Source organism: Zalophus californianus, chromosome 6 (genome assembly GCF_009762305.2).
Source record: "Zalophus californianus isolate mZalCal1 chromosome 6, mZalCal1.pri.v2, whole genome shotgun sequence".
NCBI classification, from domain to species: Eukaryota; Metazoa; Chordata; class Mammalia; order Carnivora; family Otariidae; genus Zalophus; species Zalophus californianus.
The window spans coordinates 84820212-84834041 of NC_045600.1; the positions used below are offsets into that span (position 1 = coordinate 84820212).

General features: G+C 39.4%; 1 protein-coding gene across 3 annotated transcripts in view; it reads right to left on the reverse strand.

The window, feature by feature from the left end:
• Positions 1-7676: 7676 nt before the first annotated feature.
• The window catches only part of UBR1 (ubiquitin protein ligase E3 component n-recognin 1), a 152574-nt gene continuing 146420 nt past the window's right edge, over positions 7677-13830 (reverse strand). Inside the window, exons 45-47 of one of the 3 annotated variants that reach the window (XM_027570929.2) lie at positions 13111-13281; positions 11720-11821; positions 7677-10639 (exon numbers count right to left, since the gene is read on the reverse strand). In XM_027570929.2, the coding sequence (XP_027426730.1) occupies positions 10498-10639; positions 11720-11821; positions 13111-13281 (415 nt within the window). In that variant the 3' untranslated portion in view covers positions 7677-10497. Of the gene's footprint in view, positions 10640-11719; positions 11822-13110; positions 13282-13830 lie in introns of those variants that run through there. The other 2 variants (XM_027570930.2, XM_027570931.2) reach the window with 2 other exon arrangements.

A 13830-nucleotide genomic window follows, 5' to 3' on the forward strand; every position in this document is an offset into this window, starting at 1 on the left:
ACTCTATACTCCAGCCCATCCTGTAAGAGAAGAAATAAGGTATAAATCCTGGAAGGGAAGAGAAAAAAAATATTTATCATTTACATAGTAAATTTCAAAAGCATCTAAAAAATCATTACAATTAATGAGACAGTGAACTACCTTTACATACCCATCAGAATGGCTACAATTGAAAAGACAGACAATACCAAGTGTTGACAAGAATATGGAGCAAGAGGAACTCTGGGAAAATATTTGACAATTTCTTAAAAGGTTAAACATGGATCAGTACACAAAACACACACACATTTCATTCCATATCTCATTATATATATCACTAAATATATACACATACACATACATATTTATACACATGTAATCTCCAAGAGAAATGAATGCATATCATATATCTAAAACAAAACACTTGTAGGGGCGCCTGGGTGGTACAGTTGGTTAAGTTTCGGCTCAGGTCATGATCTAGGGTTGTGAGATAGAGCCCTACGTCAGGCTCTGCACTCCGTGCAGAGTCTGCTTGAGACTTTCTCTCTCTCCCCCTGCCCCTCTCCCCACTCATGTACTCTCTTCCTTTCTCTAAAATAAATAAATAAATCTTAAAAAACAACTTAGGAAAAAGAACATTCTTATACAAGTGTTTTGGTTTATTTTTTTTAAGATATATTTATTTATTTGAGAGAGAGAGAGAGAGAGAGAGAGAGAGAACATGGGGGAGGGAAGGGCAGAAGGAGAGAGAGAGAATCCCCAAGCTGACTCCCTGCTGAGTGTGGAGCCCAACACAGGGCTTGATCCCAGGACCTGGAGATCATGACCTGAGCCAAAATCAAGAGTTGGCCACTTAACCGACTGCTCCACCCAGGCACCCCTACAAGAATGTTCTTAAACAGCTTTATTAATAATAGCCCCAAATTAGAAACAATGCAGATGTTTATCCATAGAAGGGATATATGTTTGTGTATTCATATAATGATGAATACAATAAAAGAAAAGAACAACTGGTACATACAACGTGGATGAATCTCATAGGCAAAAGAAGCTAAACATAAAGAGGACACACTGCATGATACTATGGATGGACACAGTATGTGCAAAAAGCGTGAAGATTTTTGCTTTAGATGTTAATGCCCACCAGAAAGCATCTATTACAGAAGAGGTACTGAACAAGGAAGCAATCAAAACAACTTAGACATTAGCATCCTTTGGCAGCTGATACAGTAGACACACGAATGGAGAGAAGGAGGTTAAGCATGTGCCCAACAGCATGGACTTCCACTTAACAAGACCATTAGAGCTACTGCCACCTTTGAATGTCCATCCTGCCAACAACAAGGTCCATTGCTCTATTGATATGGTATTGTTCCTCAAGGAGGTCAACCAGCTACTTGGTGGCAAGTTGATTTCACTGGGATGATTCTATTCTAGAAGAGTCAATGCTTCATTCTCACATGATTGTGCATCTATTCAGGGTCTAAGTATGCCTTTCCTGTCCACAGAGCTGCAGGTAGCACTGCTATCTGGGGGCTTATAGAGTGCCTGTTCCATTAGCACGCAATTCCACACAACATACCATGCATGCAATCAGGGAATACACATCACAGCTAAGGAGGTGCAGGAGTGGGCCCATGGCTATGGGATATACTGGTCGTATTGCATACTGCATCATTCAGGAGCAGCTGGATCGACAGAATGTTGGGATGTCCTGTGGAAGATGCAGTTCAGGTATCGGCTTAGAGGCAATGCTCTGTGAGGGTGGGGTGCTATCCTCTAGGATGCAGTATATGCACTGAATCAGAAACCTTTATACAGTGCTTTGTTTCCAATAGGAAGTATATCTGGGTTCCAGGGGCCAAGCAGTGGCTCTAGTGGCTCACTCATCATCATTCCCAATAGTTCCTTGGAGGTTTCTATGCTTTCTGTCCCAGCAACTCTGAGCTCTTCAGAGATAGAGAGGTCTTAGTCCCGAAAAGGGGCTCGCCCTTGCCAGAGGACTTGGCAAAGATCCTGCCAGACTACAAACTATGGCTGCAGCTTGGGCCTTTGGGACTGCATATAACCAGGGACTAGCAAGCAAGAAGAGTCTCCATCTTGGCAGGGGTAACTGGCATTGATCAGCAGGAAAGTATAAGGGCTTCGTTAGATAAAGAGAAGACTACTTGTGGAATTCAGATGATCTGCTTGGGCACTTCTTGGTACTCCCTTGCCCAGTTGTAACTGAGTGGATTAGTGCAGCAATCCTTGTGTGCTCCCAAATCTGTCTCAGTGTCTGCTTACTGTAGGACCCACTTAACCCGACTAACACACTCACTATGTTGTTCGGGTCTACGCTATCCTTAAAATTTTTTTGTCTACTTTATCTAGGTTTGGGAGATATTTGTTAAAGTCTCTTTATTAATGTGTCTATTTATCCTTTTTTTTTAACCTTATAAAAGTTGCTGCTCTCTTACAAGGCATCCTCAGCTTGTATGGTTCCTATACGCAAAATATTCAGTTACCGGGTTTTAATTAAGTTAACACCAGTCCCTCACCAACAATGGTTCAAATTTCGTTTAAGATGGTACGTTAATTGTAATTGCATTAAGTGTGAACTTTGCAGCTAGCTCTTCCCTTCACACATCACCAAATAACGCTTGTCATGATCAGTGGCCAATTATGTCATTACTTTCAAAGTCTGTTGGTGATCAGCGCGGCACATCTGTTATTGAGTTCAGGGACAGGCAGCAAAGCATTTAGTTGTGTTGTCTCCTTGTCTCCCAGTGATAAGCCCATGAGACATTTGACAAAAATTGATAATCAAAAGAGGGAATTGGCCAACAAAGATAAAAGTGCCATAAAAACATTAAAGTGATAATGCAGGAAGTGAAATCTGGGCCAAATACAAATGTCGTCGAAGTTTATAGAGGAGTTATGAAGAAATAGTACACTGTGGGATTGTGAACATTGCTGCTGCTTGAGAAACTCTCGATATGCAGTCGGAGGAACTTCGTGGAGACACACTCATTGAAATAAATAAGTGGTTATGGCAAATATCCCAGGAAAAACAATACTGGCACAAAACTTCACATGAAAAGAACTCCTGGAAATATTTCACAACATTGAAAACACAAAGGATACAATGTTGGAAGGGGATTCAAACTTAGAAGAATGACAACTTGCCAAGGCATAGAAAAGATACTCTGTATCATAAATTCCGCAGAGAAGAAGGCAAGCACTCTTGATGTTGTTTTCTTGGTAAGTTTTTTAAAAAATAAACGAAACACTTTAATTTTCAATGTTCTTAATGTTATAAATCACACTGTGCTCAATAAATGTTAGTTTCACTATTTTCATTTCCCTGTACACTTAGAAGAGTTTGTTTCCACCACAGTTTGTAAAGACCATGGAACAATCACACTCTTTCCCATATTATTAAGAATGTTTTGTATGGTTTCAGTTTGCACTACCATACAAAGTGAGGACTGCCTGTATTTGGTTCCAATTTCTCTACCTCCTATTGCCAACATGTTACTGTCTGTCTTGTTGATTAATAGCCATCCTAGTGGGTGTGAAGTGGTTTCTCATTGTGGTTTTGATTTGCATTTCCCTAATGACTAATGACGTTGAGCATCTTTTCAGGTACTTATTAGAAATTTGTGTATCTTCTTTGGAGAAATGTCCAAATATTTTGCCCATTTAAAAATTACGTTTGTCTCAACGTAAGCAACAGAATACACACACACACACACACACACACACACACACACACACGATTCATTTTTTTTAGTTTTAAAAGATTTTTTATTTATTCATTTGAGAGAGAGAGGAAGCAAGAGCATGAGCAGGGGGGAGTGTCAGAGGGAGAGGGAGGAGCAGACTACCCATTGAGCAGGGAGCCTGATGAGGGACTCCATCCCAGGATCCTGGGATCATGACCTGAGTTGAAGGCAGATGCTTAACTGACTGAGCCACCCAGGTGCCCCACGCGAGATTTATTACAGGAATTGGCTCATGTGGTTTTGGAGACTGAGAAGTCCCACTGTCTGCATTCTGCGAACTTGAGAACCAGGAAAGTTGGTGGTATATTTCAGTCCGAGTCCAGAGACTTGAGATCCAGGAGCTCCGAAGTCTGAGAAGAGAAGATGGACATCCCCCCGCTCAAAGAGAGGGAGGGAAATCATCCTTCCTCTACCTTTTGGTTCCATTTGGACCCCCAGTGGATTGGATGAGGCCCACCCACAGATCTCTTTGTAGTGAGGACAGATCTCTCTGTTCAGTCTATTGAATCAAAATTTTTTAAAATTTTTATTTATTTATTTGACAGAAAGAGACACAGCGAGGGAGGGAACACAAGCAGGGTAAGTGGGAGAGGGAGAAGCAGGCTTCCTGCCTAGCAGGGAGCCCGATGTGGGGTTCGATCCCAGGACCCTGGGATCATGACCTGAGCCGAAGGCAGACGCTTAAGGACTGAGCCACCCAGGCGCCTCTGAATCAAATTCTAATCTTTTCCAGAAACACCCTCACAGATACATCCAGAAATTACGTTGTACCAGCTATCCAGGCATCCCTTAGGCCAGTCAAATTAATACATAAAATTAACCAGCGCAATTATATCTTTTTTAAATGAGGTGGATTTTTCTGGACCATCAGGGGGAGGAGGTTGTCAAATGGACAGGGATGGGTCAAGAAAACGTTCTTAGCTTCACAGCTTAGAGTTACCTCCTCTATTTTTAATGTCAAGTACTCAGTACTCTCATGTACTTACATCTTTAAATGCAGCATTTTGCTAATATATTTTTTCTCCAAATTTTTGTTTACATTCTAGCTAACAGAGTAATATGGTTTCAAGAGTAGAATTTAGTGATTTATCACTTACACAAATCGTAAATACACGTAGATCACTTACATTTATCATAACAAGTGCCCTCCTTAATACCCATGACCCACCTAGCCCATCCCTCACCCACCTCCCTCCCACCAACACTTAGCTTGTTCTCTATCATTGCTGGATCATCGGGTAGTTCTATTTTTAACTTTTTGAGGAACCTCTACATTGTTCTCTAGAGTGCACCCCACCAATTGCATTCCCACCAATAGTTTAAGAGGGTTCCCCTTTCTCTGTATCCTTGTCACCATCTGTTTCCTATGTTGTTAATTTTAGCCACTCTGACAGGTGTGAGGTGGTCTCTCATTGTGGTTTTGATTTGTATTTCCCTAAAGATCAGTGATGTTGAGCATCTTTTCATGTGTTGCTAGCCATCTGGATGTTTTCTTTGGAAAGTGTCTTTTTGTCTTCTACCCATTTCTTAATTGGATTATTTGGTTTGGGGGTGTTGAGTTTGATAAGTTCTTTATAGATTTTGGAAACTAACCCTTTATCAGATATGTCACTTGCAAATATCTTCTCCCATTCAGAAAGCTGCCTTTTAGTTTTGTTGACTGTTTCCTTTGCTGTGCAGTTTTTTATCTTGATGAAGTCCCGATTGCTCACTTGTGCCTTTGTTTCCCTTGCCTCGGGGGATGTGTCTAGTAGGAAGTTGCTACACCCGATGTCAAAGAGGTTGCTGTCTGTGGTCTCCTCTAGGATTCTGATGGGTTCCCCTCTCACATTTAGGTCTTTCATCCATTTTGCATACAATCTGAACTTTCTCTCTTACCCACAGTATTACTGCCATTCTCAGTCTGGTTTCTGTTTTTAGCAGTTTTCTATGGGGTGAGGCTCTTTCTGTAATGAAGGCAGTATTTAATGGTTATTTATAAGAATGTAGAGGATTTAGAATGCCGGCACCTTGTTTGATTCTCTCAAGACTGAGCAGGTTTTCACCCATGCTCACAGCATGTGAGGACTTCCGTTAGTTCTGCTGGTAATTCTCAGTCCTGAGTGTCCATTTTTTCTATTGAATGGGTTTCTTCCCACTCGAGGGTGGTTAGCAATTTCTCACTTCTGCAACTTTTTTTCTTAAGATTTTATTTATTTACTTATTTGAGAGAGAGAGAGAGAGGTAGCGAGAGAGAGTAGGAACAAGGGGGGAGAGGGAGAAGCAGGCTCCCCGATGACCAGGGAGCCTGACATGGGACTCAATCCCAGGCCCCTGGGATCAGGGCCTGAGCTGAAGGCAGACCCTTAACTGACTGAGCCAGCCAGGCGCCGCCAGTTCTGCAACTCTTACTCAGTTTCCCCTTTCACTTTCCACCACTTCCACTGCACAGCCCTCTGCTGCTGTTGGTGCTTTGAATATATCTGCCCATACTTGGGAGTTCATGGAGATTTCCTGCTGCCTTGTTTTGTTAAACTTTGGGTTTTTTCTTTTGTTATCCTGGTTAGTGTATATGGTTTTCAAGAAGAATTTTGAGGAAATTCAGAAGCTGTACTCTTGAGGTGATTATACCACTTAACTCTGGATATCTTTTTACTAATGGTGCTCTTTGTTGTACATAAGTTTTAATTTTAAAAGGGAGGGAGGGAAAGAGAAAGAGAGACAGAGAGCACTCGCTCCCATGGGTGGGGAGGAGCAGAGGGTGAAGGAGAGAGAGTCTTAAAGCAGGCTCCATCCCCAGTGCAGAGCCTGACGCGGGGCTTGATCTCACAACTCTGAGATCCTGACCTGAGCTGAAATCAAGACTAAAGATGTAACAGACTGAGCCACCCAGGTGTCCCAGAAGTTTTAAATTTTAAAGCAAATTGTGAAAATTTGCATGGTTGTATGACTTGTTTTTCCTAGTAGTGCCCAGCTACTCTAATATAAGTATGGAGAAGACTCCATAGTGACCTCTTCCTGCTAATTCCAAGTGCCTTGTATTTTCATAACCAAACACTTTCTTCATTGCCTTCAGTGCTACTACCCTCCCAGAATATTGTAAAATCTTAAAACTAAAGCAATGACTTTTTGTTTTAACTCTAGCTACCCTTTCCTTAAATGAAAGCTTACACAGAAACTCACAATGAAATATCACAACTATCCAAGTTTGGCACTTTTCCCCCTCTCTGATCTACTTTCCTCTCTGAGGCTCTTTGGCACATAGACTAAAATCACTGAGATAAAAAGAAAGCAAGCTCTAAAATTTAAGGGTAATGGTTTAGAAACAGGAGATCATAATGGTTTTGTAAAGGCTCAATCTCAGGAGATTCTGATTCAGGATCAAGGGTGAAATCTGGAAATTTATATTTTGTTAATGCTCTTTAGGTGATTCTAACACTGTCAAGTCTGAGAACCATTAACTAGATTTATGCTGTCCAATATAGTAGCTACTAGCCACACATGATGATTTAAGCTTAATTAAAACTAAATGAAATAAAAAATTCAGGTCCTCAGTTGCACTAGCCACATTTCGAAAAGTTCAACAGCTGCATGGGGACAGTGATTATCATATTGGAGTGCAAATAGAGAACACTGCCATCATTGCAGAGTTCTCCTGGACAGTGTTGCTCTAGACAGTTGTGTCCACAATGGAGTGTACATACCCAAAGAGATGCATAGATTCACTTGGAGGTTTTTAAATAGAAATATTCTATTTTTCAGCTGATTTTTTAAACCCCCATTTTTGGGCAATCATTTATAATGTACTTAATACATTAGTACTGTACTGAATATAAAAAATTCTCTCTCTGTATGTATAGTGCATGCTTAAAAATTATTTACTGATGGAATGTATGGTCAGAAAGTTTGGAGACCATTACACTGAATACCTGTGTCTTTTATTTTATTTTTAAAGAGATTTTTATTTGTCAGAGAGACAGAGAGAGCACAAACAGGGGGAGCAGCAGGCAGAGGGAGTGGGGGAAGCAGGCTCCCCACTGAGCAGGGAGCCCAATGCAGGGCTCCATCCCAGGACCCCAAGATCATGACCTGAGCCCAAGGCAGATGCTTAACCGACTGAGCCACCCAGGCACCCCAATACCTATGTGTTTTAAAGAATTTGTCTGGGCTGGCAGAGGTAACATTTAATTAGAGCTCCTTTCTAAGTACAGATTTTTATACTTCAAACCCAAATCCCCAAACATGAGAAGTCCCTTTTTTCTTTGTAAATATACACATATAAGATATTTTATTTCAAAAAGCACAAGAACATTATACAAGTTTTAAATTTACATTTTGCAATAAAAGATATCAATATATGCATTGTTTGTATAACTTCATCATGGATGGAATTTGAATCAGTGGTATAAACATGTTGCAGTCACTAGATATAGATCATCATCACAGTGAACCAAATGCATAGTTGTTATGAAATGACAAATGACCACTAACGGGTGAACTCACAGCCCATACACCAGCGAAATAAATTAATTATACAGATATATGTTTTTCTTCACTCTATCATTAAAATTCCTGTCAGCCCCTCACCAAAAACATTAGAAAAACACAGTTTTGGAGCCATCCTGTTGAACCAGTTCCTCCACATACTACACTAATGAAAATAAAGTGACTTTTTGCTCATTTGTAAGTAAACCCCATAAGCATAATTAAATTGTTTGCAATGATGAAGGCAAACCACTATGATATTTGAATATAATTAGAAATCCCTAGGGCTGGGGGCAGCACTGAGACACATATTCATCTCCAGTACAGGGGTCTGAGTCAATCTCAAAAGTGGAACTCAGTATGAAATGGGTTCTTTGGCAGTAAAGGTCTGACTGGCCATTACAGGGTAGTCCCTCTGGCAGCTTAAGAGCTTAACCCCAGGGTTTATGAAGTGAATATAAAAAGACTAGAAATAAAAAGTCAGTTTATCTTTGCTAAACCAGGGCCAGTCAGGGCAGAAGTCAGCATCTTCTGTTGCCTTTTCTGGCTCAGATTTCCCAGACAATCCACCCATTATTTCTATCAGAAATAAAGGGAGATGTTCTAATCATTTAATCATACTGGTAAATTGGACAAGCTGAATACTGAATTTTCTGATCCTCATTCATCACTTGTTACAAATTGTTCAGTGGAATTTTATCTGTTTCCTGATACCTTCTGAACAATAATTATTCAAGTAGATAATCATGATTGTGATTTTGATGCCTGTTCATGCCAATCCTTTACTGCAAAGCCCACCTTTTCTTTACTTTACATAAAAATACCAAAAAATCTAACCCCAAATGTGCATCATCGCTTTGCAAATGTATTTTTATTTGTTTGCCTTTGCTGAGCAAAAAGAAGATAGGAAAACATTCACACACATATAGGATGATAGTCACCAAAGGCAAAATCGGAGGGTCTTTGAATGCATCTTTCAAATTCCTAACATCACTCCAGAGACAACAGAAGCTAAAATGGAAGGTTTTCAATTTATTTTCTGTCTGCTGTTTATATCACAAGTTCTCGATATAAAAAGGTAAAGCCAAAAATCAAGAAGTCTATGCACAGATTTGGGAGAGCTCTATTATTTATAAACAAGATGGCTCAACCACAGCATATTATAACAGGACACATGACCACTGATCACATGGCTTTTTTGGTTGTCTGTACTAGTCATAAAACCAGAGTTTATGAAAAGGTTGCACACAGGTAACAACTGAAGGATTTATCTTTTACGAAGACATGGAAAGTTACAGAATTGGCTTCAGTCTGATTGTTCTTAATTGACAGCTGCCATGCTCCATTCATTGGGGGAATTTTCTTATCCTCATTCTAGAGATAGCTTATCTCAGAACTGCATCAGGTTTTTAAGAGTCAAATAGGATGGTGCCACGAACAAGAGATAAGTGAACTCATTTTAGAAATTTGCCTTTGGAAAATAGAAAGTATAATTTCAAAACTCAGCAAAGCTATTTGTGGTAAGAGGTGAGGACTACAGTTTCTTTGGCCCATGAGGGATGAAAAATGAATACATTATCCTACCCTATCCTGTTCTTGAGGTCTACAGTGCGAAAAAAGCTTTTCCACACTAGCAGAAATTTGCCTTAGAAATGGCAACTTTGCCCAGAGAAAGATTTGTTTAATTTCTGGCTGAAACAGTAAGTGGCACATTAGGGGTATTTCCTTAAAAGAGAAATAATAAAAAAAATTTACTCAAACTTTCTCAATTGAAGTACACTGCACGGTTTCTGCAATTCCTGTTTAGCTGCAAGGAAGACTACCACAGATTAGTGTTCCACAGTGTTCCAACGTCAGCTAAACTAAACCTGGGTGTGTGTGGGAAATACCAAATACAAAACTGTAGAAGAGTTAACCAACATATAAAAATGTCCACAACTGCTTAATGTGACTTCATTTACCAGGTGAATGAAATGAAATGAAGTGGGACAGATTATGAAGGGAAATGAGTTTTCTGGAGATAGCAGAATCAGACTTGGGGTAAAGAAGCATTTTTTAGTGTTCTGGAACATAAAACAGATTAATCAATGTCCTTTTTCTCCTTTAAGCATATTTTCACTAATTGAAAGCAATACTCCGTTAAGGAATATTTTATTGATGTATGTAAATCTGGACATGGAGCAAAAGACCCTCCAACCCCTCCCCAGCCCTCAGAAAGATCTCCATAATTTTGAATCAGTCTTCATTACTGTCTTCATTTGTGATTGTCCCAAGGCAGAGTTGAAGCTCACAATAATTGCCAGTTGAATCCAAATAACATCTGATTAGTTTCCTGGCTCCTAGCAATCTCTTCTATAATGCAGTGTTGCTGCCACACCAAATGGAGCTTCCGGTACCGCTCACGAGATAAATGAAGGGGGTTGCCCCTCCTTCAGGAAAAAAAACAAACAAAACAAAAAAACCCGACACGTAAGTTCAAATCAAATAACTGCTACATCTTTATTGCCTAAATTAGTTCACACTCTTGGGATGTTCTTAGAGCTGGGAGGAATCACCAGGACAGAGTTTTAAAAGGGATATTCTCCCTTCACCACTAATCACCATGAACTTAATAGATTATTTAACTGATGAAGCAGAAATTTACTCCTTGATTATTCAGAAAATAGGCAAAGTATATCATAGGCATTATGAGACCCCGTTTGAATGTGAGGTTTATAACATGAAGCAGCTCTATTCTTTTTTTGGGTAGTCTGATGGGGCTTTAATGGCTTTTGGCCTCATACAGTTTATTTAGCTTTGATTTCTGGTCTTTGTATAGTAGAGATTAAGTCTGAGGTATAACACTAAGCCCTCAAATTATATTCTGATGCTCAGAAATATTTGCTTATTGTTGTCCTCATGACATAACAAATTTGCTGGTGATTAGCAAATATTTAAACAAAACTATTCCACATCAATCCTAAGGTTGTACAGTTTGTAACACTGTAGATCAGCTAACCCGAAATGACTAAAGTTTGGCTGCTGCAATTATGGAGAACTGTGAGAGTCTCATTCTGGAGGCACTCAAGTGTCTCAGCTGGTTGGGTATTCTCAAGTTGCCTAATTAAGTAAAAAATTCTGCTTCTTCTTTCCTTTCTGGAACAACCCAGATCTTATCCTCAGTCATTAACAAAGCACCATTCAGCTATTTTCTCCCTTAATCCAAAGACTACCTCCATACTTAAGCCTTCTAAGTAATTCTGAAGAAAGGCTGATTAAAAATAACATAACATTCAAACATTTGGATGGCTTGTATCTTTCATTTTAGGGAAGTATTACCCTCACATTCTGGAGAAGCACAAAGTTGTTCAAAATTATGTGCTACATTTAGGATGGTATCATCCTTAATATTTTTAATTTGCACCTATTTAAAAATATCTCTCAATATTTAGCATTAGTTTCTGTGTTTAAAAAACTGTTACCGTCCATGTACAATAATGTGACTAAAATGAAAAACAAACCAATCTTACTTCAGGCCAGGGTCTGTTTCTCCATATTCATCCAAGTAAGGGGCTGGATAGGCACAGCCTCTGGCTTTACCTTCAACCAGGACTACTCTGCATTCTCGGATTCTGAAGGACAAAACAGTAACAGGAAATATTATTAAGTGCATGTATGCAAATGATAGGCACTACATCAAAGTTAATCTAGAGAAAAGACATGGCCAATATCTGTTACGAATTCAGTATAAAGACAATAAACATAGACAAATAGACTAAATTGTATTTTGATAAATAAAAGACAGTGACCACTGCTATTTTTATTGAAGTTATGGGAAAGGATCAATGGATTTAGGGAAATGGGACCATTAATACTGACTGAATATATTGAAGAGAGGAAGGAACCCGTCCTACTTGAGCCAAAGATAACCCTGGAAAATGATGGCCTGGGTTGTTTCTGTTGTTTCCTGACCTACAACCTAGAGTGGGGAGGGAGCTTAACAGAAGGGCAACAACATCTCTTGTTCTGATAACTCTGGGCCAGAAAGAAGGTCAGCTAGGAAGTGTCAAGCCATTTCCGGTTAGAGCCAGCCTCTAACAGTGCAGATTATGAAGAACCACTGCCACTGTGAAGTTACTTGGGACTCTTATCGCCTAGAAATGAAGCTATAAAAAGAATGTTTGTGTGCATGTGTACAGAAGGGTTAAGTACCACCGAGTAACATAAAATAAATAGTTGGAATAGGTAGTGGGTTTATATGCTGTAAATTTCCTAAAAGAAGAAAATAGGTGTTTGGGTGTGGCTTCTATGAATTCATTCCCATTGTTCCAACAGATGTCTACAAGCAATAATTATATATTCCATAGTTAGTGAGATATTTGGGCTTACATTAACAGAAACTACGTTACATGGGGAGAATGGAAAGAAAAAGCACACGTCTCCACTTTGAATCCTATTTCTCTCAGGGAACTTGTACTCTTCTTTCATAAACATATTGTTCCACTCTCAGCCTTTTGCTGAGAGACCAGGGAAAACAATGGTTGCTTGATAGAGGAAATGAAGAAAATGAACATAGTCAAAGGACAACTTTGTATAGATACTTTTTAAATATAAGTGTTAAGACTCCAAGCCCTTTCACGACACCTGAGTGTTATACAACACCAGAGTAATTAATACAAACTCTATCATGCTTAAAATATACCACAAATAATTAAAATGTGAACAGAATCCTTTTTTTAAAAAAACTTATTCTGTAATTCTGTAGTATCTTCTCAAATGCAATTTCATGTGAATAACCAGTCTATACTCTAACTTCTGATAGACCATTTCCTATTAACACAGTATCCTACCATAATAGCCTCCAGATTGGATCCAGATTCCTTAAGTTCATTATTAAGCTTCCAGAACACTCACTACTCACTTTAAGAAAATGCAGACTCCAGCTCCACAGTGAAGTGCATGAAAAATGCAAGCTCCAACCTCTTCCCCATTCACAATTTCTTGGCAGCAAATGTTCTGAGAACACAGTATGGCTCCACAGAAAAGACAGAGGACAGGGTGCTTTCGCTCATCATCTGCAGACCGTGGGCACCTCAAAGGGGAAGAAAACATTCAGTATGGTGGAGAAACAATAAAAAGCATTGATATATCCAGTTAGCAATGAATTGTGTTCATCACTGGCTGCTTTGCAGCAAAGAAAGCTCTTAAAACACAAGAAATTCATTCATTCATTCATTCATGCATTCATTCATTCATTCAGAGAGGGAGAGAGAAAGAGAGAATCCCACGCAGGCTCCATGCCTATCGCAGAGCCCGATGCAGGGCCCCATCTCACAACCCCGAGATCATGACCTGAGCTGAAATCAAGAGTTGGATGCCTAATGAACTGAGCAACCCAGGCAGCCCAAAACACAAGAAAACATTTAATTAGATCATTCCTCTTTAATAAGGACTTAACAAAAAAAATCTCCTGATTAATCCAAGGAAGAAAACGTATTATTAAATATATAGTGTCCTGATAATTCCCATAGTTTGGCAATTAAATATGCCTTGAGATTGAGATACTTTGATAGAATCTAGTCTTCATCTGAGATGACCAATTTATAGTCAACTACCTCCTCTGGCTTGGTTTAGTTAAGCT